The 26694-nt window shown below is 47.8% G+C and overlaps 1 protein-coding gene across 1 annotated transcript in view; it reads left to right on the top strand.

Annotated features, from left to right (window-relative positions):
- GCN1 (GCN1 activator of EIF2AK4) overlaps positions 1-26022 on the top strand; it is a 63516-nt gene extending 37494 nt beyond the window's left edge. Inside the window, exons 37-58 of the mRNA XM_074205992.1 lie at positions 977-1156; positions 11396-11616; positions 12573-12641; positions 12902-13040; positions 13892-14088; positions 14230-14372; positions 14819-14936; positions 15042-15257; positions 15944-16108; positions 17347-17508; positions 17710-17802; positions 17957-18100; positions 18190-18459; positions 18659-18772; positions 20346-20576; positions 21017-21210; positions 21578-21692; positions 23502-23598; positions 23695-23843; positions 24350-24457; positions 24745-24963; positions 25477-26022. Coding sequence (XP_074062093.1) covers positions 977-1156; positions 11396-11616; positions 12573-12641; positions 12902-13040; positions 13892-14088; positions 14230-14372; positions 14819-14936; positions 15042-15257; positions 15944-16108; positions 17347-17508; positions 17710-17802; positions 17957-18100; positions 18190-18459; positions 18659-18772; positions 20346-20576; positions 21017-21210; positions 21578-21692; positions 23502-23598; positions 23695-23843; positions 24350-24457; positions 24745-24963; positions 25477-25602 — 3470 coding nt within the window. The 3' untranslated portion in view covers positions 25603-26022. The remainder of the gene's footprint in view (positions 1-976; positions 1157-11395; positions 11617-12572; positions 12642-12901; positions 13041-13891; positions 14089-14229; positions 14373-14818; positions 14937-15041; positions 15258-15943; positions 16109-17346; positions 17509-17709; positions 17803-17956; positions 18101-18189; positions 18460-18658; positions 18773-20345; positions 20577-21016; positions 21211-21577; positions 21693-23501; positions 23599-23694; positions 23844-24349; positions 24458-24744; positions 24964-25476) is intronic.
- The last annotated feature ends 672 nt before the right edge of the window (positions 26023-26694 follow it).

Genomic DNA, 26694 nt, shown 5'->3' with positions numbered 1-26694 from the left:
GGCATCTCCTCCCTTCAATTAAAATTCTTTGCCAGCATAGGAAGTGCTGCCAGAAATGTTGCTGTTCAGTTCAGTTGGTGTCTGACCATAGCGCCAACACTGCCTGGGGTGTTTTCTTGGCAAGGATGCTGCCTTCAGGTCCATGGCGCCCCCTAGCTGCCTCATAAATCGATTTGTATCTGTAGGTTATTGTCCTCTTTAATCTCCATGAGCATAGATTTGGGAGATCTGGACCAAGGCAAAGAATAGGGTTCCTTTTTTTTTTTTTTTTTTTAAGCATAATGCAGATTGCTTTCCAGAAGACTCAGCGCATTCATTGTTCCACCACCAGGGCAATAATATACTTGTTTGTGCACAGCCCCTTCAGCTTTTCTCCCCTTGACTAGTGTGATGGCTAAGGAAGAAGCTGTTGTTTTCATTTATATTTCTCTATTAGTGATCTAGAGCATTTTTAAAACAATGTTATTGATAGCTTGGATCTCTTCAAAATTTCTGGTCTGTTCCTTGTTTTTGCCAGGCCATTTTCCAGTTTTCCCAACAAATTTTTGTCTGATAGTGACTTTTTGCCCCAGTTGTTGGGAGACCTGAGTTTTTCAGAAACCCAGCTGATTTGCTCATTGATTTCTAGGTATTGCGTACCTTGTTGGTGTGATTGTTCATTTTTTATCAGTATCATTTAAGAAATTTTTTTTATTTAAGGCATTAGGGTTAAGTGACTTGCCCAGGGTCACATAGCTAGGCAATTATTAAGTGTCTGAGGCCAGATTTTTACTCAGGTCCTCCTGACTCCAGGACTGGTGCTGTATCCACTACACCACCTAGCTGCCCCATCAGTATCATTTTTCCCACAAAGCTACTTGAGTTCATTCAAGGCTGGTGTTCTTCATTGTGTCTGTCATGACTTGTACCAACTTCTTGAGAGTGCATAGGGCCCACGTCAGATTGCCCCCCCAATGATATATGTGTTTGTCCCTAGGGTCTGTGGAGTTGCTTGGGGCAATGGCCTACTGTGCCCCAAAGCAGCTGTCTTCTTGCCTGCCCAATATTGTGCCCAAGCTCACTGAGGTCTTGACTGATTCCCACGTGAAAGTTCAGAAGGCTGGACAGCAGGCACTGAGACAGATCGGCTCTGTCATCCGGAATCCAGAGATCCTGGGTAAGTTTCCCTTCTTTGCACATGGGTTATCCTGAGGCCTCCCTGGAAGACCTCCATGATCTGGTCACTTAGCAGCTAGAAGTGCCTTCATCAAAATGTCTCTGCGATATTGATAGGCAGGCCATTTTCTCCATTGGAAGTTGACTTTGGTCTTTGGCTTAGCAAAGGTGGGACACTGAATCACCACCCCAGAAGCCTCCACTAAGCCCTTGTGAGCAGTGGGCACAGCTGAGTTACAGGGATTCTGTGGTGGGAAATGCTTCACTGGATTTTGGGGGTGGACATGGGTAGTGAGCATTACAAACGGGGTTCTCGAGGGTGACAGCTCTGCCCTCTCCCACAGTCAGCGGGGGCTCCATTAGAGAGGATGGCTTGAGGATGAAGCAGCAGGTGTCTCCTACCTCTGCCTGGGAGCTTCAGAAGTCTCTGGGTCGTGTCTAGTAGGAGTGCTGCTCTGTTTTATGGCTCACAGAGAGATTTGCCAGGTTCCTTTTATTTTTTCTTTATAAGAAAAAAAATCATTGTCATGTGTACAGCAAAACATAAGAGGATTCATAATATAAAACAATATATTGCCATTTCAAGAAAGTCTATAGAAATAAATACTAGACAGTATGGCCAAAATCATCCATCTATTTTTGCTTCCTTGTAGGTTCTCTTCTGTTCTCCCCTGTTCAGGGTATAGGATATTCCTCCCCTCCCCCCCCGCCAGGATGGCTATGGTTAATATGGATATACACATACATAGTCATAGACTTGTACATGCGATCTTATATACACATATTTACTCTCTATATATGATAGACATTTTTACAAATATCCACATACACACAAATAACATAAATACATATTCATAGATATCGGCTATATGGTTTGTGTGTATCTGTCATTTTTATAACATTTCCTTAAAGCAACAACTCTTCACTCTTCTACTTTTCTTCTATTTGCTGCCATGCCCTCCTGTTCCTTTACCTACTGCCATTCCAAGAATCCCTCCTCACATACCATTCTATACCCCCTTCCTCACTGATCTAGACACTGTTTATATACCCTCTTATCCTATTCCCTCACCCTCTAAATCGCTACCCTCCCTATCCTTTCTTGGTTTCTGAATTTAAAAGGTTATTATATATTACCTATATTATCCATATATTGCATATATGTATAAAAGCTTTTTAAATTCAGAAAGAAATGAGGGTAGGTTTCCAGAACTGAAAATCTCTCCTTTCCCATCTGATTCCTCTGTATCCGTTCTTCCTCTCACACCTCATTTATATAAGATGATAACTTTTTTAACTTTTCCTATACCGTTTTCCTTTTAAGAATCCCATCCTATTGAATACCACCACTGAATAATAAACAATAAATTAATAATTAATATTTATATTTCCCATTAGGCCCATCTTCCCTTCTAACTATCCAGGTACTAATAACAATCTTGGGACTTATGGTTTACATTTCCACGTATAGATAGTAAATAATTTTTCCTTATTGATTTTCTTGTAATTTGTCTTTGATGTTTACCTTATATTTCTCTTTGTTCTTGTATGTCAAATTTTCTATTATGTTCAGATGCAGCAAAATCTGAAAGTCTGGCAATTCATTGAATATCCATTTTTTTCCTGTTCCAAATTATGCTTAGCTTTACTGGATATGATAATGTTGGTCATAACTGGAGGTCTTTTCTCTTCAATATGTGATATTCCAAGCCCTGTGATCTTTTTTTTTAATTTATTTTTATTAAAGATATTATTTGAGTTTTACAATTTTCCCTCCAATCTTGCTTAAGACCTGTGATCTTTTAATGTAGTTACTGCTAGGTCTTGTGTAATTCTAATTGTGGTTCTGCTATATTTGAATTGTTTTTTTCTTATTGCTCTTAATGTTTTCTTAATTTGGGGGTTTTGCAATTTCTCTGATATTCCTGTCAGTTTTCCTTTTAGGATCCCTTTTAGGTGGTGGTTGGTGAATTTTTTCTTGTTCTAACACTTCAGGATAATTTTCTTGAATTATTTCTTGGTTTTTTTGAATTAAGATTCTTTTATAACTTCACTGGCTTTCCCTTGGCAAATTCTAATTTTCAGAGTCATTTTCTTCTTTAAGATTCTGCATCTCCTTTTCCAGTTGATTTCTTTTTGTAATCTTCTTGTTTTTCTTGGATTGTTCTTATTTTCTTTTGTAAGTTATTCCTCAATCTCTCATTTGATTTTTTTTAGGGTTTTTTTTTTTTTTGCAAGGCAAATGGGGTTAAGTAGCTAGCCCCAGGCCACACAGCTAGGTCATTATTAAGTGTCTGAGGCCGGATTTGAATCCAGGTACTCTTGACTCCAGGGCCAGTGCTTATCCACTGCGCCACCTAGCCGCCCCTCTCATTTGATTTTTAAAGTCTTTTGTGGGTTCTTCCAAGAATTCTTTTTGAGTAGGTTTGCTTCATTATCTTCTGATGATAAAACAGTCTTCTCTATTCCCATATTCTAAGGTTGGCTTTCTCATTTAAAAAAATATTTTTAGCAGTTTGTTATAGTTACCTCTAGTCCAGAGTGTGGGGGATGGTGCCTCTGGCCTTAGGACCTTTTTCCTAAGCCCAGCCTCTGAACTCCTTTCCCTTTCCAAGCCATTGCTAGGGCCCCTCTGCACACATAGCTGGAAATGTTCTTAGTCCCTGAGAACCCTCCACTGTCTATAACCTTCAGTCCTCCCTTCTGACTTGGAATCAAGACCGAGAACTCAATTCTCCTGTTAGTGTCCATCCACATTGTCCCCACTGCTTCTACATTCACCGGTCATATGCTGGTTCCTTCTTGCCCAGGACTGCATCTGGGCAGCGTAGTTGGGCCTGGTGTCCCTTAATGGCAGAGCTCCCCTGTCTTCTTCTCAGATGCCTGATGCCCACACTGTTTGGGAGGTGAGAATTCCTGTGGCTGAAGTGGAGGTGACCTCCCAACCTGGCGGTGTTTACACTTTCCTGGGGTGGTGGGGGTGGGGGCTGGGAGGGACCTTGTCTTGATCTTCCCCAGTTGTCCCAAGAGAATCCCTGTTTTGTGCCAATTCTTATTTATTTTTGCCACTTTAGTTTCACTCTGACAAGCTTCTTTGATTTATTTATGGAGGAAATCTGGAGAGCATGGAATTTTCTGACCTCCACTATCTTCCCATAATCTTTTTCCATAGTTATTTTTTTGTCTTTTTTTTTAAACAAAGACTTGTATCAACAACTGTGGAGTGGGAAGTCACAAAGAAGGGTCTTGGGGCATTGTGTGAAAATAAACTTTTATCAGTGGCAGTGTCGGGGGTCTTATTTTACTTTGTTTTTATAGAGTTCCCCCCATTTTTTTTTTTTTTTTTAGATTTTTCTAAGGCAATGAATGGGGTTAATTGGCTTGTCCAAAGCCACTCGGCTAGGTAATTATTAAGTGTCTGAGGCCAGATTTGAACTCAGGTACTCCTGACTCCAGGGCCAGTACTCTATCCACTGTGCCACCTAGCCCCCCCTTTTAATGTGGCTCCTTGTTTTTATTTATTGTCATTTCTAGAAGGAATTTGTTATCCTTAAATCATTATTTCATAATTGAAAGAAGGTTGATTCTTGGCTGTCCTGAGCGATGAGTGGTTTCCATTCTCTACCAAATACAGCACATGATATTGATTCATAGTTCTTTTTTCTTGGACAAGGGAAGGATAGGGGAATTACTGTTTAATCTAATAAACAAATAATTTGAAGGCATTTGGAGCATCATTGTTTTATAGATTCGACTGAATTCTTTCCCAGCTTTTGTTCTATGTCATGTCTAAAGAGACTTAAGATTTGGGTTCAAATCCGGTCTCCAACACTTAATAATTACCTAGCTGTGTGGCCTTGGACAAGCCACTTAACCCCATTTGCCTTGCAAAAACCTAAAAAAAAAAAAGAAACTTAAGATTTGTTTGAAATGGTATTGAATTTGGAGGTTTGGCACATGAATGAAAAATATTTTGAAAAACTATCTAATACTAATAGCTTGATTTATACCAAATGTTGTGTTATTAGTCCCATTTGACAGATGATATAACTGAGATCTAGAAGTGATTTGTGTTAGATGGCAACATTCAGTTTGTGGCCAGGTCTTCTTTCTTAATTTTTTTTTTTTTTAATTTATTTAGGGCAATGGGATTTTTTTTTTTTTTTTTGGCAAGTCAGTGGTGTTAAGTGGCCTGCCCAAGGTCACACAGCTAGGCAAGTATTAAGTGTCTGAGGCTGGATTTGAACTCAGGTCCTCCTGGCTCCAGTGCTGGTATTGCACCACCTAGCTGCCCCCGTGGCCAGGTCTTCTTCCTTCTTACATCCACCACTTGTTCCACTACATACATGTGACCTTATAGAGGAAAGTGGGGTTGCAAGCACCATTTATATAAAGTTGGTGTCGGTGTATAGTTTTTTCTTTCTTACTTTTTTTCTTTTGCAAGGCAGTAGGGTTAAGTGGCTTGCCCAAGGCCACACAGCTAGGTAATTATTAAGTGTCTGAGGTCACATTTGAACTCAGGTCCTTCTGACTCCAGGGCCGGTGCTCTATTCATTGTGCCACCTAGCTGCCCTACGTTGTTTTTTCCCCAGTGGTTGTTTTAGGGTTGTGATTTGGCTCAGTTAAGGTCTAAAGATCTATTGAGTACCTGTTGTGTGCTAACTTCTGATTTTGGAAGTACAAAAGTGGACAACACTGTCTAACCCCTCCCTTATAAAAAAATTCAGTCTAATGGGAGTGGGAGCTAGGAATGTAGAACAAGTTGCATATAGATCAGCATATTATCAAGGTTGATTAAGACAGTGGACTGGTGCCTTGGGATCCAGTCTAGTCATGGAACTCAGAAAATACTGAAGGGGACTGTAATGGGGAGAGGGTGGGATGGGGAATGGGATAGATGCCATATGGATACAGATAAGAATAACCTGAAGGAGAATGGGATAGGGACCAAAAAGATCCAGATGGAAGAAAATGCTCTAGGAAAATTTGAGAAGAAAAACTATTGACCCCTGAAAAGGGGTGGTAGAGAATTGGGTTGAAAACTGGGAAAGTCTTCTTGGAAATGGCTAGCACCTGAGTTAGCCTTGGTAGAAGAGAATTTTGACAGGCAGGGATTAGGAAACAATGAATTCTTGGTCCTAGGGACAAAGAATGAACTGAAGAAAAGGGAATACTGAATACTTTGTAGCTTGGTCTATTTTCTCATTTTTATTTTATTTTTTTCCTAATTACATACAAAGATAATTTTCAGCATTCATCATTTTGTAAGCTTTTGATTTCCACATTTTTCTGCTTCCCTTCCTTCCCTCCCCTCTCCCCAAAACAGCAAGTAATCTGATATAGTTTATACATGTAAAGTCATGTTAAACATATTTCTGTATTAGGTATCTTGTGAAAGAAGAATCAGAACAAAAGGGGGAAAAAACCCACAAGAAACAAAAAACAAAACAAATTTTAAAAAGTAAGCATAGTATGCTTTAGTCTCAGACTCCATAGTTTCTCTGGATGTGGATCAAATTTTGGAATTGTTTTTGATCAGTGAGGAGCTAAGGCTATCATAGTTGACCATCACACAGTTTTGCTGTTAATGACACTATAGTTAAGACGATTGTGGGTCTATAACGATGAGTGGTTCCCTTCTTGGGGACGAAAAGTTCCATTACTTGTCAAATGCCAGAAAACAAACCATTATTTAAGATGTTGAAGGTTTCATGTACTAGATATCTTTTGAGTCCAAATCGCTTACAAGTACAAAATTCTCTGATTTTGTGGTGCCTTGATTCTTCCATTTTCCAATTTATTTTCATTTTATTTTTTCAGAAATTCAGGTTTAGGTTTCATTTTACTTTTCTTCCACAACTCCTTCATTTAATTTTTAAAAATCAAATCTTATTTTTTCAATTAGCAAAATTTGTCTTTTCTCCTACCTTTTCTTCTAAATGAGAAAAAAAGGGGACCCCCCCATTTTTTACAGACAGGTTTTGTCAGGCAGAACATATTAAAAAAATTGCTCATTCTGCACTGAGTCCTTCCCCTCCCTCAGGAGGTGATTCTTCAATAGTTTTCTGGCATGATGATGGTGAGAGTACTTAAACCTTTAAAAGTTGTTTGTCTTTAACATATTGTTGTCATTGTGTAAACTTGGTGATAGTCCCTTCACTATTCATCAGTTCATACAAGTCTTCCTAGATTTCTCCGAAACTATCCCCTTCTTCATTTTTTTTGAGATAGTATTCCATCACATTCATAAAACATAATTTATTCAACCACTTCCCAATTGATGAACTTCCTTTTTAGTTCCCAGTTCTTTTCTATTACAAAAAGAGCTGCTCTTAGTATTTTTGTATGTCCTTAGAGTTTGTTTTTTGGGAAGCTAGATTGCTCAGTGGATAGAGTACTGGGCCTGATTCATCTTCCTGAGTTTAAATCTGACCTCAGTAACTCACTATGTGACCCTGGACAAGTCGCTTAACTCAGTCTATCTGTTTCCTCATCTATAAAATGAACTGGAGAAGGCAGGGGCACACATTTCAGTATCTCTACCAAGAAAATCCAAAATGGGGTCACAGAGAATTGGACACAAATGAAAACAACTGAACAACAATTTATTTTGCTTAGGACTAATCTCTCTCATTCTACTCTCCTTATTGCCCCCTTTCCCTCCTTTCAGAACGAAATGAATTTCCACCCAAATCTGAGTGTGTGTGTGTGTGTGTGTGTGTGTGTGTGTGTGTGTGTGTGTAATGAAAATGCGGTCCTTGTCAACCACTCCCCCCCTCCCTTTTACCTTGTTTGTATATACTTTCATCTGTGTACCCTGATACAGAAAAATTTCTTTAACCTTTTTCTTTATCCTCACTCCCCCCATCCCATGTATTCTTCTCTTCCCTTTTAAAGATCATCAGAATAAAACAGATATTCCCAGGCTTTCTGTCTGATTAGTCTCCCTTATGACCCCAGATGAGTAATAAGGTTTAGAGGAGACACCCATACATTTCCCTTCTTTAGAATGTTAACAGTTTATCTTTGTTTAGTCCTTTTGGTCTTTTCATTAGGAATATTTGGAGATCTTTCTCCCCCCCCCCCAAGATTATACTCAATTTTTCCTGGGGAAGTTATTCTTGGTTTTTGGCTGATCTCTTGCTTTTTGGATTATCCTTTTCTGAGTTCTCTACTCCTTTTAGTGACATGGAATAAACTGAGTTGAATCTGACCAGGGATCATGGATGCTTGGATTCTTAAAGTTCTGGGTTTTGACTAAAAAGTTCCTTTTCATTTGAGTGGTTTCTTTCAGGTAGTGACCAGTAGATTCTAGTTCCTTTTATCTTCTGTTCTGAGGCAGTTTTTTTTTCATGATTTCTTGAAATAGCATGAAAAGAGCCTTCTTTTCTTGACCATGCTCTGGGTAGTCTAAGTGAATCCTGAGTTCTCTCTTCCAGGTCAGTTGTTTTTGCTGTGAGGCAGCTGACATTTTCTTTTAAGTCTTTTGACTTTGTTTTAATTCTCCTTGTAGTCTTATAGAATCATTCTTTTTTTATTTCAGCTCATTCTAATTTTCAAGGCATTTGTTTACCTGCAAAAGTTTTTGTATCTCTTATGCCAAACTTGTGCCAAATATATTCATTTCTTTTCCAATTCTTTCTTTTACAACTCTTTGTTTTCCATTTTTCTCCTTCTAATGCTTTCATTTCATTTGTAAAAGTATCTTACCGTTTTTTAAAAAGTTCTTGTGGGGGCAGCTAGGTGGCGCAGTGGATAAAGCACCGGCCTTGGAGTCAGGAGTACCTGGGTTCAAATCCCGTCTCAGACACTTAATAATCGCCTAGCTGTGTGGCCTTGGGCAAGCCACTTAACCCCATTGCCTTGAAAAACTAAAAAAAAAAAAAGAAAAAAAAAGTTCTTGTGTCATTTCTTCTAGAAGTCCTAGTTAAGTCCTAGTTGCAATAATGGCCAAACTATGGTGTTTTTGTGTGTGTGTGTGTGTGTGTGTGTGGTTTATTTTTTTGAGGCATTGTTTAAAAGATGTTTTGGAGTCATTCTCTTTTATGGGATTTGTGCTTTGAATGTTCCCATCACCTTAATAACTTTTTATGATGATTTTTTTTTTTTTGTTATTGTTTACTCATTCTTTCTGCCTACTTTCTGACTTAAGAATTTATTGTTAGGGTCAGCTTTTTTTTTTTTTTTTTTTTTTTAGGTTTTTGCAAGGCAAATGGGGTTAAGTGGCTTGCCCAAGGCCACACAGCTAGGCGATTATTAAGTGTCTGAGACGGGATTTGAACCCAGGTACTCCTGACTCCAGGGCCGGTGCTTTATCCACTATGCCACTTAGCTGCCCCTAGGGTCAGCCTTTTTGCATTTCTGGAGGGAATGTATGAGCTGGTCCTTGGAGCTGCTCTCAGAATATTAAGTATTATGTTAATCCAAGATTTCAAGACAACTTAGGCTGAGACCTGCAAGCTTTTGGTGCCCACAGAGTGGTCTGATTTGGGGCAAAGTCTGATCATTTGCATCCCCAATCTGTCCTACAAGGTGGGTTGAAGCAAACCTAAGGATTGCCCTTTTGGGAGATCTGTTTGACTGCTGATGAGTTCAGCTATTCTCAGCCCACTAGAAAGTCCTCTTGATTCAGAACAACAGAACTGTAAGACTTCCCTTTGGTCTCCCTGCTTATTCTGCTGCAGCTTGAGGCCGGGCTCAAAGATGAAACTGAGACTTCTGTTCTGCCTCTGGGTCCTGGGCCAACCCAACTTTACTTGGTCCTGAACCTCTAGGGCCTACAACCACTCCTTGTCCTGAAATGCCCCTGCTAGGCACAGGTCCCCTTCTCATTCCTCCCTGGATCTGGGAACCAGGGTGTGGGCTGGATCTCGGACCTCTTCCTGTTGTGATCAGTACTGATCTCTGTGGGCCGGAGTGGGCAGCACACCTCTCTACTCTTCCATATGCTGATTTGGCCTAGAAAAATGACTTGGGTTTTCTAGACCTGTTTGGAGTTGTTGGGGATGGGACACTCATTGAACTTCTTGCTGCTACTTCATCTCAGGGCATCCTTCTGGTCTCATCAAGTCTTAAAGCAAGTAGGGAAATTTGAGGTTTCCAGTTCAACCCATTCATTGTTCGGACTTCAAGTCATCTTCCCACAGCCACATGTGGAGCCTGTTCATGAAAGTCTATGGAGAACTCAGAAAGATGAACTCAGATTGAAATAAACAGACTTTTAAACAGTGAAACCTCAGCCAACATCTTAGTGTGGAGTAATGAGTCGGAGGGAGGGTACTAGAGAGCAAAAAGCCAGGAGTAAGACAGTGTCCAGTAGGTGGGGAAAAGCTCAGTAAACTAGAGCTTGTGATTCTCCTCCCCACGAGAAACAGTGGATGAGAAGAATTCAGAGAAACTTGGGAAGCTTTGAGGCAATGATGCAGAGTGAAGTAGGTAAGGAGAAGTGAAGGACTTTGATGACAAAGGCGTCACCATGGAAACAAAGTCACATCCTAAGAACCTCAAGGACCAGTTTTGACCTGACCCTAGGAAGAGGAGTGGCAGGAGCAGCTAGGTGGTGCAGGGGATAGAGCACCGGCCCTGGAGTCAGGCGGACTGAGTTCAGATTTGGCCTCAGACACATAGACAAGCCACTCAAACCCCCATTGCCTTAAATAAATAAGAAATAAAATAAAAAAAAAAAAGAAGAGGAGGGGTGTCTCCCTCCTTCTGGTGGAAAGGAAGGAGAACTTGCTGGGTGACCTTGGTGTCCAGGCAGTCACTGGTCACTGGGCCAGTGTGCTCACCTACTGCACTTTGTTGTCAGGGACTAGGATGAAAACTGAGAGGCATCCTCTTCTATTTCTCAAAGGCACCTGGCCCTTCCCCTCACCCTCAGCTCCAGTTTTGATCTTCAGTGCTTTGGGCTTCTCAGTGTTTTGTCTTAGTTCCCAGTTTAGGTGTTAGGGGCTACTCTGCCATAGCTGTCTGTCCAAAGAAGGCTCAGCAGCACAGACCCAGGCCATTCACTGCCTCTTGGAAGTGACCCCCAGGATCCTTGGCAGAGAGGTCACACCCTCTCCATATAGCAGAGTTGAGCAGGTGCCACCTCTCTCCTTGTTCCTGCTCCATCAACAGGGACCAGACTAGCAGAGCTCTGAGTGGTGCCAAGCCAACTGCACCAGCTGGGTGCTTAGGGGAACTTTTGGAGTCTATGGGTTATCCTTGGTGGACACATCTCTTATTTCTGAACCTGTAGCTATTGCCCCAGTCCTCCTGGATGCCTTGACGGATCCCTCCAGGAAGACGCAGCAGTGCCTGCAGACCCTGCTGGACACCAAATTTGTCCATTTCATCGATGCCCCTTCATTGGCTCTCATCATGCCCATTGTCCAAAGGGCCTTTCAGGACCGGTCCACTGACACCCGGAAGATGGCTGCTCAGATCATTGGCAACATGTACTCCCTGACTGACCAGAAGGTGAGGCCTGGCCAGGGTGTGGCCCGCTTAGGATGGGCAGGCCATGAGCTTTCTGTCTCTTGCTTTATTTGGATGTGGGAAGCAGATCCTTGTACTGGGAAGGGACAGGAGGAGGGGAGGAAATGGGCATGGGAAGCAGTGGGTTGGTCAGGAACCTTCCAGCATCACCAGAAGTTATCTCAGTTCAGGATTGAGAAGGAATTATCTCAGTTCAGGATTGAGAAGGAAAGCCAAGGTTTTGGAATGATCCGTGTGGTTTGTCTTTAAAATACTCCCTTGGAATAGATAAAGGTGCTTATAATCTTCCATTGGGAACCAGGATGACTAGAGCCTTTTCTAGTTGTACAGGCTGTGGGTGCTGAGGCCCGATTCGGCCCAGGCTGCCCATGGACCTGTCTACTCTCCCTCCATCCTACTGAGATTCTGTTTCTGTGGAAGGAGCTGCTGAATATTATGATGCAGAAAGGCACCAGAAGCTTGGGAGGCTCAGAGGCCTCCTATATGGAGAAGATCCCAGATAGGCACCTGATCCGGAGGTCTTTAGGACTCCCTGGTTTTATAGAGGATGAAAATGGGGTCCAATGAGGTTAAGTGACCTGCTTGGGGACACTCAGGAAGTGCCCGAGGAAGGATTTGAACCAGATTTTCCAGCCTGTTCTTCCCGACTGTGAGGGAGCCGAAGAAGTTAAAACTGTAGCCAGCAGTGGCTGGTTGGCACAAAAGAAAGATATTTCTTGTCTAGAAGACCCAGGATCTCTGAAGAGTCTTGCTTGTGGCAGGTGGGGGTTCCTGGCAGCTTTCTCCCCAGCTCCTCCCTCCCTCTTCTTCTCTGCTGATCTGAGAACCCTGGAGTTTTTCCGCATCAGCCCGTAGAGCAGCAGGGAAGGCCAAAGGGACTTCATCACAAGTTGGTGTCCAGAGCCTGCCCCAGCCCCTCTCTTTGCCTTGTGTTGTAGGACTTGGCTCCTTACTTGCCTAGTGTGACCCCCGGACTGAAAGCCTCTCTCTTGGACCCGGTGCCTGAGGTAAGTTTCTGGGATTGTTTATTTTGGAACAAAGACATTTCTCTAAAATTTGTTGTAAATGATGGAATGGAAGTGCCTTGAAGGCCCCACCTGGTCTTGGTCTTCCTGTGCCTAGCCTCATGTCTGGCCCCCAGGGAGCAGGCTTTGTGGTTGGAACCTGAGGAGCCGCTTTGGTGGCTCTGCTTGGGGAAACACAGCCACCGCATGGAATCCTGGGCCTTGGGATCCCAATCCCAGCACAGCTCTTGCTTCCTGGGTAGGTTCGGACAGTGTCGGCGAAGGCCTTGGGAGCCATGGTGAAAGGCATGGGGGAGTCGTGCTTTGAGGATTTGCTACCATGGCTGATGGAGACCCTGACATACGAACAGAGCTCAGTGGACCGCTCTGGTGCCGCACAAGGTGAGCAAAGACTGGGGAGGGCTGCAATCTGGTTCTGGGAGGTGGGGTGGGGAGAGGGGAGGGGAGGAGTGTGTATTTTAGATAGATCACCTTTTGCAAATATATCTCTTCCCCTCCCTGAGGAAGCCATCCCTTGTCATAAAGAATTTTAAAACAACAGAGAAAAAGCAGTTCAGAAAACAAGCTAGGGCATCCCAAAGCCCCCAGCTCTGCAAAGATGGGGTGTGGCGTGTTCCCACATCCCCACCTTTGTCATGCTTATCATTAGAAGTACCTATTGTCCAGTTTCATTCTCCCCCCACTGGGTTTGCATTGCTAGGTCATACTGGTTTCTTGGTTCCACTGGCTTCCCTGCCTCAGGTCCACTGTTTTCTGGTGCTCCTCTGAATTCGTGCCCACTCTGACTCCCAGACCAGTAATACTCCATTTGCAGTGATGGCTTTCACTTCTCTCTTTGAGACCACAAAGGGCATACAGGGAGCTTTGGTCTTCTTGGGAGATCTAATTAGCACTGGGAATGAGGGGCCAAAGGAAGGACATATTTTAATCACCTCCTTAGTCTGATTCCAAATTTCCTTCCAGAACAGTTCACTACTCTCCCATTGGTGTATTTGTGTGCCTGCTTCCTACACTTCCTCCAACATTGACTATTTCTATCCTTTGTCATTTTTGTCAATTTTCTGGATGGTTTCGATTTTTCTTTCTCTGATTTTGAGTGATCTAGAACAAAGTTTTCCACTTGTTCTTGTTCCGATAACTCTGTTCATATCCTTTGGCCATTTCTCACCAAGATGGGTTCTCGCTGCTTCCCAGGTGAGGAGAGAGGCCATCAATTTGCACTTGCATTGTAGGCTTGGCAGAGGTCATGGCTGGTTTGGGAGTCGAGAAGCTGGAGAAACTGATGCCAGAGATCGTGGCTACAGCCAGTAAAGTGGACATCGCACCCCATGTTCGCGATGGCTACATCATGATGTTCAACTACCTGCCTATCACCTTTGGAGACAAGTTCACCCCTTATGTGGGGCCCATCATTCCCTGCATCCTCAAGGTAGGGGCCTGCCTTGAAGGGAGCAGGCACAGAGGGAGGGACCAGACTGTCAAACAATTTTAAAGACCCCCGCATGATTCTGGAGCTTCTGTGCCACCTCTGGGGAGATCTGGTTCTGGCTGAAGAGCTGGTTCTTTGCAGGCTCTTGCAGATGAGAATGAGTTTGTGCGAGACACTGCCCTGCGGGCAGGACAGAGGATTATCTCCATGTATGCAGAGACGGCCATCGCGCTGCTGCTGCCTCAGCTGGAGCAAGGCCTCTTTGATGACCTCTGGAGGATAAGGTGACTTTGTCTCTGGCCTCTGGCAGGGCTCTGGCATTGACCCAGCAGAGCCTCGGGCCCTTCAGCCTTACCCCTAATGCTGGGGCATGAGTCTTCGGATGTCATGAGTTTGTGTTTTTGGTGTTTCACCAAGCCCTGGTCCTTCCCATTGCTGCGCTTTCACAGCCATACCTCTGCCTCATCCTGGCCATGTCTGAATGTAAGCTGTGGAGGCAGGGCCGTTACATTTTTATCTTTGCATCTCACTGCTTAGCCCAGCACATTGATTTTGGCCCATTATCTGTAGGATGGGGCTAGGCCTGGTACTGCCCACCTAGTTGGAAGGGTCTGAAGTGGGGGTTGCATAGATGACAGCTCCTCTTGGAAGTCCTGCTTCCTGTCAGTGCATCATTTTGAATGGAACTGATTTGTTGCTTGTGTGTGATTCCACTCTCCATCCTCCATAGGTTCAGCTCCGTGCAGCTCCTAGGAGACCTTCTGTTCCACATCTCAGGGGTCACAGGTAAAATGACCACAGAAACAGCCTCTGAAGATGACAACTTTGGCACGGCCCAGTCCAATAAGGTGACGTCTTTGATGGAGGGAGTGTGATCTCCCTGATCTCCATTGGGATGTGGAAATTTCACAAATTCCTATTTTTTCTTCTCCTTTTCCCTTGGTTGGTTTTAGGCCATCATCAGTGCCCTGGGAGTGGAGCGGCGGAACCGTGTGTTGGCTGGTCTGTACATGGGACGCTCTGATACTCAGCTGGTTGTGCGACAGGCGTCTCTACACGTCTGGAAGATTGTGGTCTCCAACACCCCCCGCACCCTTCGAGAGATCCTGCCCACCCTCTTTGGCCTTCTGCTGGGCTTCCTGGCTAGCACTTGTGCAGATAAGCGAACGGTAAGAGCTTCCCCTGGTCCATGGCCTGGCTCTGTTGTGACCTTAGAACAGGCCCTTGGCCTGTCTGACCTGAACTACCTTGTCTATGAGATGATGGGGTTGGATTAGGCAGCCTCTGAAGTCTAAGTTTGCAAGGGATCAGTCCATGGGAGAGAATTTCTATGCTGGAGGTTCAAGAAGGGGCTGCACTGGGGGCTCTTGTCTTGTTGGGTCAGTCACTTAAATTGAAGATGCCCTTCTTCTGAATTCTGGTTTCCAGCCTCCATCCCCAGGCATGGAAATTCATGGTTGAGTTTGGAACATGGGCTGTGTGGGGAGTTTTTTTCCTCCAAACATCCTTTCCAGTCCCCGTTTCCCTTAAGTCAAAGCATACTGATAGGCCTTGGGTTTTCCAATCAAAGGGAATCAGCTCATGACTGTAGCCTGTGGAAGTCTATGTCCATTCACTAGTAGTGGCTCTTGCTGGGGTCTCTCTGGGTGGGTCAGAATCCTAGAGAGAATTTTATTTGTGCTTATCATTTTGTATATGCCCTGAAGACACTGAGGTAGGAGAGTGTCTGAAACGTTAAATGGAGGAGATAGATAACATTTTCTAGGTTGAATTTTCCTCTCAGGTTGGCCTCATGGGGTTCTAGGATGCATCATTAAGGGCTTTGCAGAAAGATTTCTCGGATTTCTTCTGGTAGATTGCCGCACGGACACTGGGGGATCTTGTCCGGAAGCTGGGGGAAAAAATCCTGCCAGAGATCATCCCAATCCTGGAGGAAGGCCTGAGATCTGAGAAGAGCGATGAAAGGCAGGGTGTGTGCGTGGGACTCAGCGAGATCATGAAGTCCACCAGCAGGGATGCCGTGAGTGTGCCCTGTCACCCTGCCAGCTTGCCAGAACTGCAGGGATGTTTCTGTCCTTAGGGATGGGTATTTCCACAAGAACTGTTTTCAAGGAATGGAGAGAACTTCCTGATCTTTCTTCTAAGACAGGTTCTGGGGGGTTAGTTAGGAATACATCTCATCTAAAATTGAGACCAGCGTGGTCCCAATGAAGTGAGGTGTCAGCTCAGAAATGGACCTTGCCTTTCTGGCGTCCCTCCTGCCTGGCTGCAGGCTTGACTAGCAAGCAAGTCCTTTATCTGGGGTCTTGGTGGACTCAGTAGATGTCACCAATGTGGTCTGGTGGCCAAAGAGGCTCCCTTTGGAGACCTCCATGGTGTGCCCAGAGGCAGCTGGTGGTCCTGCTTAGAGAGAGTTTAAGCATGGGTGTCCAGGTCTTGGCATTGCTAAACTGGAGGGAAAGGGAGAGTGGCCCAGCAGAAGAGGCAGAGAATGGGCAGAGCATAGAATCTGGAGGGCAGCCAGGATGCGGAAGGACTTTGGGAACATGCCACTGGAGGAGTTAGTGGATGGAACTTGGCAATGTTTAACACAGGAAAGAGAAGTTGGGGTTCTCCTGACTGCCTTGGGGCTCTGAAGGGCTGTCCCTAGCTCTATGGAAGGAGGAGTCCATGACATTGCGATAGGCTCTGAGCAACCACTGGGAGAGGCTGGCGAAGCCCTTGTGGGAGTGTTGGAGAGGCTGCCGGGGCCCCTCCGGAGATGATGGTGATGGGGAGCAGCAAACCTGCTTGGCCCACAGTTCAGAGCCCTTTGGGGCTGCCACAAGCACAGAACACTGGGCCAGTCACCGTACCTCTGCCTCCCTCTTTCCTCACATGTAACAAGGGAGTCCTGATAGTGTCTGCCTGGAGGGTTGTTGTGAAGATCAAATGAGATGATACACACAATGACTAGTATACAGTAGGTGCTTAATCAGTGTAAGTTCATCCAAGGTTCTGAGCGCAGAGGACAAGTTGCTCTGGGTGAGAGCAGGGATTGGCACCCTGGGCCCTGACTTCTTGTCTCGTGATGCTCCCATCTTGTGCCACTTCTGATGGAGACAAGTCTCATTCTCAGGGTTTTGGGGTGGACCCCCTAGTCCCTTGGAACTCCTCCCTCTCAGCCCCATCCCCAGCTCTGGGGTCCCGCTCTGTCCTGGCCTTTGGGATTGCCCAGTCTTGACTGACCCAGCTCCTGTGCACTTGATTCTGGGGCAGGTGCTGTTCTTCTCTGAGTCCCTGGTGCCCACAGCCAGGAAGGCCCTGTGTGACCCCTTGGAGGAGGTCCGGGAGGCGGCCGCCAAGACCTTCGAGCAGCTCCACTCCACCATCGGTTACCAGGCTCTTGAGGACATCTTGCCCTTCCTGCTGAAGCAACTGGTGAGTCGGCTCTCTGGGTTCTTGATGTGTTTTGTACGTGTGTGTGTGTGTGTGTGTGTGTGTGTGTGTACGTGTGTGTATACGCACATGTATGCCTGTGTGGGCACATCCCTCTGCGGGTGGATAAATGAAAAGGGAGCATTGCAATGTCCAAGGGGGTGGAGTGGTGCAGCCCAAGGCCTATCTCGCCTCTTTCCTCAGGATGATGAAGAGATGTCAGAATTTGCCCTGGATGGTCTGAAGCAGGTCATGGCTGTCAAAAGTCGAGTGGTGCTGCCCTACTTGGTGCCCAAAGTATGTCCCCTGGGCAGGTTGTCTGTGGTAGCCCTGCCATGCCACCACATGTGGGGAGGAGGGAGTCTCCCTGGGGCTTCTGTGGGGGGGCTCAGATAGGCCTGGGGAAAGTCCCTTCCATGAGGCAGTTGTTGGTTTTCCTCCCTCACCCTAGCTGACAACTCCCCCCATCAACACCCGTGTGCTGGCCTTCCTTTCTTCTGTGGCTGGTGACGCTCTGACCCGGCATCTCGGGGTGATCCTGCCGGCTGTCATGTCAGCCCTGAAGGAGAAGCTGGGTACCAGTGAGGAGGCCCAGGTAAAGGGTTGGGGCAACTGTGGGTCTGGGACAGCTGGACTGTTGATCTGGAGGCTGCTGTCTTCACTGTCCTCTCCTTCTGGCTTTAGGAGATGGCAAACTGTCAGGCAGTCATCTTGTCAGTGGATGACGATACTGGCCACAGGATCATCATCGAGGACCTTCTGGAAGCCACGCGCAGCCCAGAGGTGGGCATGAGGCAAGCAGCCGCCATCATCCTCAACATCTATTGCTCCAAGTCGAAGGCAGATTACACGGGTCACCTGCGCGGTCTCGTCTCAGGCCTGATTCGCCTCTTCAATGACTCCAACAGTGTGGTCCTGGATGAGAGCTGGGATGCCCTGAATGCCATCACCAAGGTGGGCGGGCTACTGTGCCTGAAGCCCCAGGATTAGCTGTTGTCGTTCATTCATTCACTGACAAGCCCTCATTGACTCTTAAGAGTAGCCTTGGAGGGCAGTCATTAGATCTTGTGAACATCAAGTAAATCCAGTCAGCAGCAGCTCACTTCTGGAGCATTCTGACCCACCCATTTCTGCTTTCCCTGGATTTCTTTAGAAGCTGGATGCAGGGAACCAGCTGGCACTCATCGAGGATCTGCACAGAGACATCCGCATGGTGGGCAATGAGGCCAAGGGAGAGCATGTGCCAGGATTCTGCATTCCCAAGAAGGTAAAGTATGGTCCCCTGGCCCCCCAGAGGAGTGCTGAACAGAGGGCATCCTCATCCCCCCAGAGGAGCACCTGAACCAGGGTCTGGGCCCCAGGAATCTTGCAACCTTCTTCCTGGCCTGGCCCATCACCCCAGAAGACCCTTTTGTCAGCCTGCAGGGCCAGGCGCCCTGCTGCACCCTGCTCTGCCTGGCAGATCAGATGAGGGCCCCAGGTGGTTATCTGGCTTCCTCTAGTGATGGGCAGATGATAAACAGTAGCATCTGTTGATGATATACTTTCTGGTTTGCAAATCGTTTTAAAAGGTATCTTGTAGGGGGGCCATGGTGGTGTTATCACCATCTTATAAAGAGGAAACTGAGGGTCAAAAGTGACCTGAGTTACTCAGATCCCTGCTGTGCTCAGGATGCTCAGGTAGATGCTAGACAAACAAAGAAGAGAGGGCCCCTGCCCTCGTGGCCTTACATTGTTGTGGGGTTCTTGAGCATGTTCCCAGGTAAATAAATTCGCTGTGATTTAGACAGGGGCAATGCTACCAATAACTGATGGTATCCAGACAGATCCTCACAGGAAGGGTTATTTGAGCCGAGTCTGGCTAGGAGTGGGGGATGTGGGGGAGGGTTCTAAGAGGGGGAGAAGCAGGCACAGGGGCCCGGCCTCTGCAAAGACCTCAAGCCTGGGAATGGCAGGAGGAGAGTTTAATTGGAGGCCAGGGCCTTGGAGAGGTAGCCGTGTGTCATTTGGAAGGGAAGGGGAGACTCATGCGAAGGGCTGGTTGGGCCCAGTGGGGAGCCAGGGGCTAGGGGCAGGGGGGGTGGGTGGGCAGAAGGTTTATTGGCTCAGTCTCAGGGCTGGGGGGGGGGGGGCTGGAGAGAAGGGGGAGGGGTTCATTTTTCTGAGAAAGAAGAATGTCAAGGGTTGGTGAGGTGACCCAGTGGATACTCCACCGGGCCTGGGGTCAGGAAGACCTGAGTTCAAATTCAGCTGCCCTCTGACACTGACTGGCCGTGTGACCCTGGGCAAGTCTCTTAGCCTCCAACTGCCTCAGAGTGGGCAGCCACGGCCCAGGCCTGTGGTAAGGATCAGCTGTTGGGTGAAGTGCTTGGCCTAGAGAGGGCAGTTGACTGGCTGTTGAAGTGAGACTGCGGGGTCAGGACTTGGACGACCTCCATGGTCAGAGGGAAGTTGGGAGGAGACAGGAGGGTTTGGGACAAAGTGGTGGGTTTGTTGAGTTTAAGCTGCCAGTTGGCTGTGCAGCTGCAGCGGAGGTGGAGATGTGGCAGGTGCTCCGGGCGGGTGAAGGCTGGCCAGGTGGGTTCAAGAGGTTCCTGCTTTGAGGCGATGGTCTGTGGAAGCCATGAAACAGAGAAGCCAGGGGGGAGGGGAGTTTTGAGGTTCTGCAGAGGTAGGGCCACCCTGGTAGGTGTCCCGTAGGAGCCAGCATTCCTCGTCAGAATGAATGCCCTGGGTCCACTGATTTCGGTGTCCATGTTTTAGGCAGGAAGGCCGCTAGGAGCTGCTGGTGGGTGGACTCCTTTCTAAGCCCTCTGACTCAGGTATCCTCCTGTTGTTAGGGAGTGACCTCAATCCTGCCTGTGCTCCGGGAGGGAGTCTTGACTGGCAACCCAGAGCAGAAAGAAGAAGCGGCCAGAGCCCTGGGCTTGGTGATCCGCCTGACCTCTTCTGATGCCCTGAAACCCTCTGTGGTCAGCATCACCGGCCCTCTGATTCGCATCCTGGGAGATCGCTTTAGCTGGAATGTGAAGGTGGCCCTGCTGGAGACCCTGAGCCTCCTCCTGGCTAAGGTCAGTGGCAAGCAGGACCCCCGGCCCAGTATCACCTCCGGAGCAGCTCTCCCCTTCTGCCCACTCACACCTTAAAGGATGGCCCAGGGAGAACATTGGGGCAAGTCCTTTACTGACCCCCAGTGGAGAGGACCAAATATGGTACACGGATGTGTCGTTGCCTTATGTGTATGATGACCAGGAGACTTGGCCAGAACAGAGCAGGACGAAGGAGAAGCCGCTGTTTGACACTGCACATTTAATGTTTGTCCGTGTGTTCACATCTCTGAATCCATGGACTTTTTTATCTTGGATAAATAAAAGGAGGGTGGGGGGGATCCATAACCAGGTGAACAAGAAGCCTCACTTCTCATGATTCTTTTGGCCCTTTCCATTCTCCTTTGGAAGGCTGTGCCTGGGCCCGGCCAGAGTCTGTTGTTGAGGCTGTGTGTCTTATGCAGGTTGGCATTGCTCTGAAGCCCTTCCTGCCTCAGCTGCAGACGACTTTCACCAAAGCGCTCCAGGACTCCAACCGAGCCGTGCGTCTGAAAGCTGCTGATGCCTTGGGCAAGCTCATTGCCATCCACATCAAGGTGGACCCCCTCTTCACTGAGCTGCTGAATGGAATCCGCTCCACCGAGGACTCTGGTATCCGGTGAGATGGGAGAGAGGAAGGCACCAGGTGGGGCAGGGCCGGGCCTGGTGAGACAGAGCAATAAGGCACCTGCCCAGGGACAATATTAGAACATCATTTGTTTGCACTGAGTGCATTTATTTGCACTGGCTTCTCAGTAACTCCCACCTGGTTTGGCTGCTCCCCTTGGCACAGGGCATTGTTAGAGGCTGGCAGAAGCCTGCTTTCTCGGGACATAGTTTCCTGAAAGGGCTGCGTGTCTGGTCTTTCTGGGTGTCCAGAAAGAACTCCTCCCAAGGGGGGGCATGTCATGGCCAAGAAGTCCCCGTGAGCAGGGAGAACCCCAGATGGGGAAAGCCGGGCTTTAAAATGGAGTGTTGTTTTGTAGGGACACCATGCTGCAAGCCCTGAGGTTTGTGACCCAGGGAGCAGGGGGCAAAGTGGACACAGTCATCCGGAAGAGCATCACCACCGTCCTGCTGGGCATGCTGGGACACGACGAGGTACTGCTGCAGCCCCAGGGCTCCTGGCCACCCTAGTGCCTAACCTTTGGTTTTTGGAGGGAATCTATTCTCTTCTTTTGTCTTCTTTTCCATTCTTTCAGTGAGTATCATTGGGGAATGGAAGTTATTCCACTTGGGTCAGAGGACTCTGGAGCAGCACTGTGCTGGGCCCTTGAAAGGGCTGGCTTCCTTTGTAAGATGACCTCTCCCACCCTCTGCTCTTCTCATTCTTTCTCTCTCCCTCTCACACATGCACCTAAGCCGTCCATCAGCCGCAGTGTGTGTGAACTCAGGAAGGGGAGCCCTTCCAAAGATGGCGCCTTTGCTTGGTGATGATGTTTACATGTTCCTGCCGATGTCTGGGCCCATCAGGGGTTGCAGTTGCTTAATTAGTGTCTATTACAGCTTCAGAAATCATGTTTTTGTTTCCCAGACACTTTGCCTCAAATGGAGTCTGTTGTAGGGCCACATCCTTTCCTTAGGTGTGGGGATGCTGTCTGGCTGGTATGGGAAGAAGGGAGCCTCGGGTTTGGGTGGCTCTCAGAGGTGGGGCAGACACCCTCACCCTAGGAAGACAGGATATGGAAACTGATTGGATCAGTACAAGTCAGGAATGGCGGGGGTAGACTTCTGGACCCAGCTCAGACCCAGATGCTGGGTCATTTTCACTTTGGATTTTTGAGAGACTCATGCGTACCGTGCTTCATTAGGACTGTTCTCTGCATCCTTCCCATACCACTGTTTTTGTAACCATCTGATATGGTCAGGCAGTGTCATCTGTGTTGGCATCTTCTCCTACGAGACTATAAGCTGCATGAGGGCAGGGACTGGGTAGCTCTCCCAGGAGCGCTCCAAACCCTGTAGCTGCTACTGTTCAGTGAATGAATGAAGGATTCTTAGGCAGACCCCACACACCTGCCTTGGCAGTTTTGCCTCCCCCACCCAGGGGTGGAGATAGTGCTCGGGTGATGGACTGGTTCCCTTAGCACTCTGTTAGTGAGTGAGTGAGGGGTCAAGCTGTTCCTCTCCACGGAGGGCAGGGGAGATACGTGCCTTCCTGCAGCCTGGCTCATCTGTCTGTGCTTCCATTCACACTTCAGTGGCCTCATTCTGGCTCTGTTGGGGCAGATTTATTCCCCAGCTTCTGCTCAGCTGTTTTAGCCTGTTCTCATTCATCCTCTCCCTCCAAATAAAGCCCCGGGCTTAAATGGCCATTCTCCTGCTGTGGTTGCAGCTGACCTGCCCAAAGCCCTGCTTTGGGTGCTCCTGGCAAGGCAGCAAGGAGCCTGTCATTTAGAAGACTAATCCTGGTATAGCGGAACATTGCAGGAATGATTGTGTTTATCTTCATCTGCTTTGCTTGGGAGTAGGGAAGGGCCACCCTTGGGTCCCCTTGCCTTGGTGTGGAGGTGGCAGTTTTGGACTATCTTTTAGGACAGGAAGAGGGTGCCCAGTCCAGATCTCTTCTCTTGGGCAGGTCATGGACTTCTTGGTTACTTTCCTTATCTGAATCTCAACCCTGTCTTTTGCCTCCTTGTTAGGTTGTGGAGATAATAAACGGCCCACTGAGACTCCACCACAGAAAAGTGCTCTGTAAATAAAGGCCTTCTCTGCTAGTGTGAAGATGTTCACAATTCCCCCTCCCCCCCATACATCCCCATCCCCAGCACATTAATGAAATCTAGTGTGGAGGGTGTACTGTTTGAGCTCCGCTCCTGTCTGGCCTCAGGGTCATGGGGTAGACAGGGGCAGCACCCGACTTCCTGCTGCCCGCCTGCCCTCACATGGCCTCTCTATCCATTCCCACAGGATGCCACGAGGATGGCCTCTGCTGGCTGCCTTGGGGAGCTGTGTGCCTTTTTGACTGAGGAGGAGCTGAATGCTGTGCTCCAGCAGCACCTGCTAGGTAGGTCTGAGCCCAGAATGGTGGCATTGTACCTCCCTGCCAGCCAGGCTTGGGCCCTTCCCCAGCGGCTGACTCGGGTCGTCTTGTTCCTTTTAGCGGATGTGTCTGGAATTGACTGGATGGTGCGGCATGGGCGGAGCCTGGCCCTTTCTGTGGCTGTGAACGTGTGTCCAGACCGACTGTGTACAGCCAGATATAGCCCTGGGGTGCAGGAGATGATTCTCAGCAATGCCACTGCAGACAGGGTGAGCAGAGGGGTGGGTGAGCCCTTACCCCAGATCCTGAAGCCTTGGGGGTCTGGGGTGCTCCCTGGGGGATAAGATTGGCGGCTCCTCCCTGCACAGTCCCTTAGTCGTTCTGGGACCTGGGGTGTGATACCTGGTGTCTGACATTTTAGTCATGCTCTGTTGGTTTTATGTTACCTTGCAAGGTGGGGCCATAGGGGCTGTCCTCATTTTATAGATGAGGCACCCAGTGGTTGGGGAAGTGGATGCCTGCTGAGTGTCAGAGGTGGAATGGAACCCAAATTTTGTCTGATTCTGGACACTTCCTGTCTCTTAGCTGGGCTGTAAAGGGAAGGATTTAGAGTCCCAGCCCTGGCATTTCATGCTGTCTGGTCCAGGCTCTTCAGCGCTGTTGACAGTGATACCCTTCCTGGGCTGGGAAGCCCTTTACAGCAAAGGGGAAGGGCTCAGTCAGGGCGAGCAGTGCTGGAAACCCACAGAAGCCCATTCTCTCTGTGTTCCTACAGATCCCCATTGCAGTGAGTGGCATCCGGGGCATGGGCTTTCTGATGAAGTATCACATCGAATCAGAAGGGGGCAACTTACCAGGCAAGCTCACCAGCCTCTTCATTAAGGTGAGTGGGAGTTGGGGCTGCTGGAGCTTGTGGACTCTGCCATCCTTCCCTTTGCCGTCCTTCCCTTCAGCATCATGGCTGTGGTTGAGACCTTGCCATGGCCTAAGGGGGTGGACTGGAGACATGGCCCCTGGAGGAGCAAGCATTTGAAAGAGGCAGCCCAACAGAATGGGGAATGGAAGCGAAGCAGGTCTGAGAAGGACTTTAGTCCACTTCCCCCTTCTCCCACCCTGTGCCATGCTTAACTGTAGTTCTGCTTGTGGTCTCTTCCCCTTCCTCCTCAACAGTGTTTGCAGAATCCATCCAGTGACATCAAGCTGGTAGCTGAGAAGATGATCTGGTGGGCTAACAAAGACCACTTGCCCTCACTGGATCCTCAAGTCATCAAACCTATTCTAAAGGCCCTTTTGGATAACACTAAGGACAAGAACACCAGCGTGAGGGCCTATAGCGACCAGGCCATTGTCAATCTCCTCAAGATGAGAGAGGGCGAGGATGTGCTGCAGGTCAGAGGGGTGATACACTTGGCCTCTGGGGGCTGCTTTTTCCACTTCTCATTCCCTGTTCATAACTGAGGGTCCCCCAACACACAGACACACAGACACACACACACACACACACACACACACACACACACATATGCTCATATACACCCCCCTCCCCCCATGGCTTTGCTCATTGCTGTGGAGGGTTGTTAGAGGCAGCCTGGGAGTAGGCTCCTTTCAGGTTTAGGTCTCAGCATTTGTCTGCCTTGCATTCACCAGCAGGCCCGAACCCTTGTATTTCTCCCTCACCTTTGCATTTGCTAATACTAATTGTGGGGATAGTGACAGGGAGAGTGAGTGTAAAGGGGTGCAGGCTCTTTGATTTGGGGCCATCCAGATCTGCTGGGTTCTCTGGTTTTTCCTGTTACCCACAGGCAGGGCCTCTGTTGCTAACATGACTACTGAGGCTGTGTTTGGTGAAATTTTAGCTGGTCTGTGTTTCCTATGGATCTCCTCTCTTTTCCATCCTAATAGTCTGTCTCCAAGATCCTGGATGTGGCCAGCCTGGAGCTGCTGAATGAGGGTTGCCGAAGGTCTCTGAAGAAGCTGGCCAACCAGGCAGACTCTGTGGAGCAGATCGATGACACCATTCTGACGTGACCCCCAGCCCACCAAGCTGAGTGTGGCCCCAGCCTTTCGACTCTGCATTAATTCTCAGTGTTTTCATTTTTGAAAATGTTCATTTGACTGGGGCATAGGAGACAGGGTTCCCAGAGAATATTTTACTATCTAAACAGACCACAGCCAAAGCCTTAATCAGACCCACATGCAACTGAGAATGGCCTTCCCTCAACCCCCCTCCCCAGTAGCCTGGCCTAGCAGGCCAGGGGAGGTGGGGGGCTCCGGGCATAGGGGTTGGCTTTTTCCCGCAGTGCTGCTTGTGACTGGCCCAGCGCTCCAAGCAGACTGAAGCCGTATTTAAATAGCCTTAGCAATTAACAAGTGTGAGTCGGGGGAGGGGGGTTAGATGCAGGCTGTTTAAAGGACAAACGTTTAATAAAGGCTTTGATTTAATCTTGATGCTGACAGCTCTGTCCTTTCTCCAGATGTTGCCCCAGTAACTTTTAGAATGAGGCAGACCAGTTGCTCTCTTTTTCCCTGGGGGCCCAGCTGTCTTGACCATGGAAGCAGACACTAACCTCTGACCCCGTCCCTTCCCTCTCCCCTGTGCTGATATCCTAGGTCTTACTGAATTGAAGAGAAGCTTCTTGCCATGTAGATTATCAGAGCCAAGAGCTGGTTTCTCTGCTGAGCTTTCATCAAACCGAGCAGTGGGGAAAGCTCTTTCCTTCCTTTTTTGTTGGGTATTCCCAGTCAGGTATTTGTTTGGGAATGCAGTGTTCTGATTTACCAGTTCCCTGTTCTCCACTCTAAAGCAGATTGGTGAGGTTGGGTCCCTCTGGAAGGAAATCAACCTTGGAAGAAAACCCCGCCCCTGGTGGCAAAAGAGCCCCGTTCTTGGGGTGAGGAGCTTCCAAGAGGAAACCGGGAGGCAGGTCAGCATCTGCCTGGCTTACGAATGACTTCCTTCCTCCTGGTTCTTAGAAGGCTCGTGACGCCTGCCTGCGTCCTGTCTGCAGGAGCACACCCTGCTGGGCCTGGTGACATCAGCTTTTCTGGGCCATTTCCCTCAGTGCCCCTGTCCAAACTGCTGACTGAGACTGTTAGGGGAAGAAAGAAAGAGAAGGCAAA

The sequence above is a fragment of the Macrotis lagotis genome, chromosome X, assembly GCF_037893015.1.
Source record: "Macrotis lagotis isolate mMagLag1 chromosome X, bilby.v1.9.chrom.fasta, whole genome shotgun sequence".
Classification (NCBI taxonomy): Eukaryota; Metazoa; Chordata; class Mammalia; order Peramelemorphia; family Peramelidae; genus Macrotis; species Macrotis lagotis.
This window is presented reverse-complemented; position numbering and strand designations above follow the sequence as displayed.